The sequence below is a fragment of the Macrobrachium nipponense genome, chromosome 21 (assembly GCF_015104395.2).
Source record: "Macrobrachium nipponense isolate FS-2020 chromosome 21, ASM1510439v2, whole genome shotgun sequence".
In the NCBI taxonomy this organism is placed as follows: domain Eukaryota; kingdom Metazoa; phylum Arthropoda; class Malacostraca; order Decapoda; family Palaemonidae; genus Macrobrachium; species Macrobrachium nipponense.
The window spans coordinates 81881427-81888871 of NC_087212.1; the positions used below are offsets into that span (position 1 = coordinate 81881427).

The following is a 7445-nucleotide window of genomic DNA, read 5'->3' on the forward strand; positions in this document are numbered from 1 at the left end:
GAAATGACTCGAGATTTCTCGTCCCATTCACCAGAGCCAGCCAGTCTCTGTGACAACCACTCAATCACCTCTTAGGCATCCAGTTGCACTGTTGATCAATTGGTTGCCAGGACGCGGTAATGGAACGTTCGGGTTTGTTGCCTGTAATGTTTTGTAGTCTCTCTCTCTCTGTCTCTCTGTCTCTCTCTGTCTCTCTCTGTCTCTCTCTCTCTGAAATAGAATGTGGAAAATAATGCCGCGATCTCTTCACGAAAGTATACCGTATATTTATATATTAATGTCAATTTTTAAACTTATGTATTTACTCATTTACCTTCATTTGCTTTAAAAAAGATGCTTAAAAGTTTCATCTAAAATTACTATACACTGTCTAATAATTTGTATCATGAACACTTTCTATTCTTCATTTGATTTCTTGGAAGAATTCTCAAAATTACTGCGAGAAAGAGGATATTTACATCTTTTATAATGGCAATATTACTCAAATGGTGACTGTAGCAGTAATTCATTAAGAAAATTAGAATTTAGTAGACATCACCTTCTGTTAACATATATGAGTTAGGACAAATGCGACTTTAGTTACGTCTTATCTCTGGAAATTATTAAGCTCATCTTGATTTTTTTCTTTTTTTATTTTTTCTTTTTTATTTACCCCAAGAAGATTTATGCCACTCACTCTATGGATCTAAGCACCGTTTTCTATGGATTCTGTAAATGAACATTCTACACTTTCATACAAAATTACCCCCAAATCGCCACACCTCCCCCTCCAGTAAAACTAATTATATAGACGAATGTTTTGGTGGCAGGAGGTTAGTCAGAAATCTGGCTTCGTTCAGCGACCTCTTCCGGGCCTTTGCTCGTGGTAGCTGTCATTCTCCTACGCACCTGCGACCGCGATTCCGTAACCACCCCCTTTTTTTTTTCTTTTTTTTTTCTTTTATCATCATCATGCCTGTACCGAAACGCTTGCGTACAGGAGATGAAATGTTGTCATATTTAGATGCATTTCCATCAGAAGGAGACTTGTTCATCGACGATGAAGACGAAGAATGCCATGAGAATCCAGAAAAACGCGACAGCGTGAGTGAGAGTGACTTCCGGTTCCGAGCACCAGGTGAGCGCCGACTTTGATACTCAGGTTGCCGGTTTGGAAGAAAGGCTTTACGATCCAGATTTCCCGTTGGAAGAAGAAGGTGATGACGGTGATTATCTTATTACGGGATGGGGAAGGTATAGTGGTGGTGTGCATAATGTCAGAAATATAAACTTACATGAAATAGAAAAATGTTTCTGCCCTAATAATGGAATGTATTCATCCATTGATTTTTCCTATTGTTTTTCTCCTTTCAGTTGATTCGGTTTGTTGTGGATGACACAATCGGTTATACAAAGACGAAAATCAATCCGAGTCGTCCTCTCCAGCAATATTCTATTTGGCTGCTGAGATGATGGCAGTTTCATGCATACTTCCTAGCATCGCCATGCTCGCAAGATAGTGCACAGTTGGCTAATTCTGCAGTTTACCAAATACGTCTTTCCAAAGAAAGTTTCCTAGAAACTTTTGGGGCCCTTCATGTCTCCCCTCCACGTGAACAAGCAAATGCAATGGCGACTCAACACTCAAAGGTCGAGCAAGTTACCGAGTATATTTCTGAACGATTTTTGTAGTTTTATCATCCAATGAAAACCTCTCCACTGATGAATCCACTGTTTCACTTAAATGGCGTTTAGGCTTAAAGCCTAAAAACGGGGAATGCAAACTTATTGTATTGCATGTAGAAAGAGTTGGCTACATCTTGTTTCTTTCTCGGTTCTTATTATGGCAAAACGACGACAGCTTTTCTTGGGATCCACAGTTTTTAAATCTAATAACATAATTATGTATAATTTTGGAATTGGTGGATAAAGTCAGGAATATAATGACCACAAGTGGTTACCTCATGTTTAGTGACAAATTTTACAAGCAAGTGCACTACTAGGCAATATACACATAAAGGGCCTCATTCAAATCAATATCATGTTCTCGATGTTCTAAGAAGAGAAGAAAAACTTATACAATCAAGAATATCTCAATCTTTTATTATTGCGAATAGAAAGTAATTTACCGTTTATGTATTGAAATAAAGGCGGGCTACTTTCTATTCGAAAAAGGCACAAAGGAGCCATCGAGAAATCAAAGAAAAGCGAGAATAAAAGGTGAATCGTTTTGATCATTAACTACGTATGTTTGATGCTCTTTGCCACCTTAACTTATTTTCATTTTGTTTAATTTCAAATTACGAGTTTTCAGTTTCAGGAAATTCCTTGTATTATCTAATCCAGACTTGTATTATCTTAGATGCATTTTGAATAAATTTATACATACGTACATATATATATTATATATATATATATATATATATATATATATATATATATATATATATATATATATATATATATATATTTATACATACGTACATATATATTTACACACACACACATATATACATATATATATATATATCCCTTTCAAACCCAAGACAGTATACTGTCTCTACTTGAAGCGCCATCCAAGGGAAACCAATTTAAATTTTCGCGGTTTCTGGTAACCCGTCGACTCTATACGACTTGGAGAGACTGTGACATCATCACCATGATCCCTGGCTACGTATGGCAAAGATGGCGGACGGTGACAACGCCGGAAGAGCCCATAGGCGACGCCTACGCTCAGATAATCGTAAGTACATGGAAATATTTTTATCTGATAATGAGATAGCTAACTTTGATCAATTTCCCATGAAATTTGAATAATTTAATGCATGACTTAGTAGGTTTGGCCTACTGTCTATGAAAAGAAACTTGCCTACCGTGGTGACGCTTTTTTTGAAACATTATACTGCCTTCAGGACTTCAGGGCAAAAAAAAAGTGTAAACAAACTACGTTTTATGTAGTATTACACATAGTTTGCTTGTGTACATAATTAATATACCATGTATGGTTTAGTTACTGACTGGTAAAGGCACAGTATCAGATTCATTCATATTCGAGTGACTTATTTCAACTAGTGGAAATGAAGTCAAGAGAAGGCACTATAATGTCTTCAGGACTCTGTCTGCACTAGCTGTCTTCATTTAGTATTCGAATATTTTTTCAGTAATACTTGCAATAATAACAATGATAATGATAATAAAGATTAAGCTGATGGTATTAATACTAATTAATTAATGATAATGACAAAACAAAAGGTTTATTAAAAAAAAAGTCAAGTTAACATTTAAAAGGAAGGTATGTTAAAGTACAAAATTTAAAGAGACGCCCAGACATTTAAAAGGACAAACTTTATTAAAGAGACGGCACCAGTACAATTATGTCATCACATTGTCATATTATTATTATTATATTATTGCATGAATATCTGCATAGCTCCTATAACGGTTAAATTTTCTTGAATCGCTCTTATATCTTTCATATATTTAAATACATCACCTATATTTAGTTATTTTGATAATTTACACCTTGCATCCATGAATATTCAAGTCTTATTGCATGTTGACATGATATTTCATCACATTTTACTGTTTCGATATGGTTTGGCTTAATACTGTTCACTATTCGCAGGTAATGCCCAAACCTACCAAGCGATATTGGAAAGGTTAGACTCCAGTGACATAAGCAGTGCTGATGATGACGATGATGACTGGGTACCTGAGGCAGTATCTTCCAGAGGAAACATTTTATCCTCGAGTGATGATTCGTCTTCTGAAGATGAAGATGAAAATGCAACTGTGCAGGTTCCTAATGTAACCTCGTCTAATTCCCAGGGAAGGCGTTCCTTTTATTTGAGGGACATAGATTTTCGAGACACTTTCATCAGTGATGAACCAGAGAAGAATGGTGATGGCAGATCTTTTAGACCAATCGACTACTTCAGGAGTTATATGAACATGGACTTCATAGAACACATTGCTTTATGTACCAATATGAAAGCTACTGAAACCACAGGGTCATCCTTGGGAACCAGTGGAGAGGAAAATTGCAGTGTTTCATAGGTATGAATTTTGCCATGTCAGTATTAAAGATGCCAAGGATTAGAATGTATTGGCAAGGTATGACACGCCTACCATTTATTGCTGATGCTATGCCCAGAGATAGATTCTTTAAATTAAGGTCTGCTCTCAAATTTGTTGATGATAATAAAATTTCTGCAGCACAGAGAAGTTTAGATCGAGTATGGAAGGTGAGACCTCTCCTTGAAGAAATTAGAAAGAGATGCAATGAGCTCCCAAGAGAGAAAAAACTGAGTATTGATGAGAGTATCATTCCTTTTCGAGGAAGACTGAACATAAAGCAACATGTTCCAGGGAAACCAAATCCTGATGGATTGAAGATGTTTGTGTTAGCATCAACTAAAGGACTTGTTTATGATTTTGAAATTTTTCAGGGGAAAGAGGCACTGATTTCTCTGGTTGACCAGCTGAATGCTAAACCTAACAGGCCAGTAACATTGGGAGAGGCAGTTGTGTTCCGATTTCTTCCTAGTGTGGAACCTGGATCAAGTTTATTCTTTGATAGGTATTTTACTTCTCCTCAACTTTTGGGAGACTTGTATGATAGATGTCTGAGGGGCACAGGAACTTTAAAGAAAAATATGCTACCTAAAGAGGCAAATTTGAAATCTGAAGCAACATTGAAAAGAGAGGGAAGAGGAGCATCAGATTCACAAGTTAGGTATGACAGGAAAGTTGCATTAACAGCATGGTATGATAAGAAAGTAATATACATGGCTTCAAACGAGTTTGGAATTAAGGAAGAGGATGTCTGCCTTCGGTGGTCAAAGGCAAAAAATGAACACATACAAGTGCAAAGACCATGTGTAGTTAGAGAGTATAATAAAGCAATGGGAGGAGTGGACTTACACGATCAAGTCGTAAGTTATTACAGAAGTAGCTCTAGAACTAAGAAGTGGACTGTTAGAACAGGACTTCACATGATGGATGTGACAACTGCTAATAGCTGGTTGGAATATAGGGCAGACTGCGGAGAAAACAAATATATGCCATACTTGGATTTTAAACTACAGTTGGCTAATCAGCTTATGAGAGGAGAGTTATCTGATAGAGATGGAAGACGATTGGGCAGCACAGATTCTGATGAAGAACTTGGAGATCCAGCCCCTAAGACCAAAAGAGGAAAATTTAAAGTCCCTTTTGCCTGGTGAAAAAGAGGGACAACAGGCGCAAACACTTGCCTCTTATTGTCAGTGACGATTTCCGAAAATGTAGAAAGGAAGGCTGCAAAGGCAAGTCCAGAACAGTATGCTCATACTGTAAAGTTTATCTTTGTTTTACATCCACAAGGAATTGCTTCTTTGAATTTCATTCTCCTTAAAACTACTAACATACGAAAATTCTTTTCAACATGAGTATATTATTCAAGCCTTTTTCAAATCCTCATTTAACAGGAATGATGTTCAATTATCAATATTAGATGTTTGCTATTTTTCCTATGCTCAGTATGTTTTATTCTATTTTTCTAATCTCAGCAATGTATTTGCTATTTTCTATACTCAGTATATTAAGTGGAGTACATTTTTCCTTGATTTTCAGAATTCATACTAACTTTGTCCTACATCTACATGGAATTATTTTCTTTGAATTTCATTTAACTTAAAATTCCAAATTGAGGAAAAATTCTTTTTCAACATGAGGTAAAAGTACATTATTGATGCCTTTTTTCCAAATGTCTCATTTAAATAGAATAGTTGTCATTTATCAGTTATATGAAATGCTTGATTTTTTTCTGTACTGAGCATTTTATTTGCTATTTTTTCTGTACTCATATTGTTATTTGCTAATTTTTTCTATCCCAGTATTGTATTTGCCATTTTTCAATACTCAGTATTGTGTTTGGTATTTTTCTAAATTCAGTAATATTGAATATGGTAAATTTTTCCTTAACTTTGTAATGGTATAATAAGATAAGCCCTCGTGAAACTCTACTGATGGTTTAATTTACCTTCTAAAAGAAGAATCTTCATCTCCAAATCATTAGTTTGGTATTAAAAACACTGCAATATGCAAAAAAGGTACAAAATTAGGAAAACTCGCCAGTAGGAGTCCTGAAAGACAGCATACTGTCTAATCAGTTCATGTAAATGGAGACAGCAATGACCATTTTGTAATTATTCTCAGTCTATTGGAAGGTAAACACACTGAAAAAATTGGTTTACATTAACCGGAGATCGCCAGATGGCTCTCGGGTTTGAAAGGGATATATATATATATATATATATATATATATATATATATATATATATATATATATATATATATATATATGTATATATATGTACGTATGTATAAATTTATTCAAATGCATCTAAGATTAATACAAGCCTGGATTAGATGATACAAGGAATTTTCCTGAAACTGAAATCCCCGTAATTTGAAATTAAACAAAATAGAAATAAGTGAAGGTGGCAAATAGCATCAAACATACGTAGTTAACTGAAGGTGAAAACGATTCACCTTTTATTCTCGTTTTCCTTTGATTTCTCGATGGCTCCTTTCCCTTTTGGAATAGAAAGTAGCCGCCATTTTTTCAATACAAAAACGGTAACTTACTTTCTATTCACAATAATAAAAGATTTTACAAAAAAAAAAAAAAAATAAATAAATAATAATAAATAAATGCGACTGTCAAGAGACATTTTGTTTACATCCGTAGCTTGACACAGCTTGAAACACCCTAGGGTAGTGTTTCGTTCTTCTCTGTTGCGTAGCGAAGCGTCACCCAACCTTCAAGAATGACGCGAAACTTGACTCAGATTTGATACCTAGTCTAGTCTGGATACCTCTTCCTTAGATCCCCTCGTTCTCATATCAAAAGTCAATGTTCAATGTAAATACCTAAGTATTTGGTCTATCATTTTTACTCTTACTTTTTTTATTACTTTTCTCGACCTTTACTTTTAAAGTTATCTTATCGTTCTCTGTGTTTGTAAATATTTGTCTTTTTCTTTCTCACGTAAAATTGCCTATAAAAACTTTTTAAGGTTAATCCCTGTAAAAAGTTAATTTGGTGCTTCAAATAAAATAAAATAAATAAATAAGTAAATAATTAAATATATAGGTACGGTACTCACGATCCAGTTTTAGACCCATATAATTTTATGTAATTATGCTTTTATTGTTTTGTTTAATGCCTATAATACATGTGATCAAGTATTATTCTTATATATTTAAATTGTGCATATGCAAATGTCAATTAAGCTGTGCTGTTTTAAAAATTATAGAATTTTCTAAAGATCATCAATTGTTATAGATTTAATTGTTTAAATTCATTAATTTGACGCCCAGGAAAGTTATAAATTCACCTACATTGTTGAAAACTAATCTTAGGTACAGTGAAAATATTGAGAAAGAGAAAGAGAGAAATGAGCTTTTGGTGTGTGAGCCAG

General features: G+C 34.5%; 2 protein-coding genes across 2 annotated transcripts; both read left to right on the forward strand.

Moving 5' to 3' along the window:
* The first annotated feature begins 2564 nt into the window (after positions 1-2564).
* LOC135197539 (uncharacterized) lies at positions 2565-4035 on the forward strand. The gene is made up of 2 exons (XM_064224599.1): positions 2565-2722; positions 3605-4035. The coding sequence occupies exons 1-2, from the start codon at positions 2656-2658 to the stop codon at positions 4033-4035; spliced, it is 498 nt and encodes a 165-aa protein (XP_064080669.1). The 5' UTR covers positions 2565-2655.
* Positions 4036-4045: 10 nt separating this feature from the next.
* Positions 4046-5204, forward strand: LOC135197541 (piggyBac transposable element-derived protein 3-like). The gene has a single exon (XM_064224600.1). The coding sequence runs from the start codon at positions 4050-4052 to the stop codon at positions 5202-5204; it is 1155 nt and encodes a 384-aa protein (XP_064080670.1). The 5' UTR covers positions 4046-4049.
* The last annotated feature ends 2241 nt before the right edge of the window (positions 5205-7445 follow it).

What these genes read in the sequence shown, in the direction of transcription:
- LOC135197541 (XM_064224600.1), top strand. Translation starts at nt 4,050, where the DNA reads ATGTCAGTATTAAAGATGCCAAGGATTAGAATGTATTGGCAAGGTATG.
- LOC135197539 (XM_064224599.1), top strand. Translation starts at nt 2,656, where the DNA reads ATGGCAAAGATGGCGGACGGTGACAACGCCGGAAGAGCCCATAGGCGA. An exon ending in ACGCCTACGCTCAGATAATC is followed by an intron (nt 2,723 to 3,604) that starts GTAAGTACATGG and finishes CACTATTCGCAG; the next exon opens with GTAATGCCCAAACCTACCAA.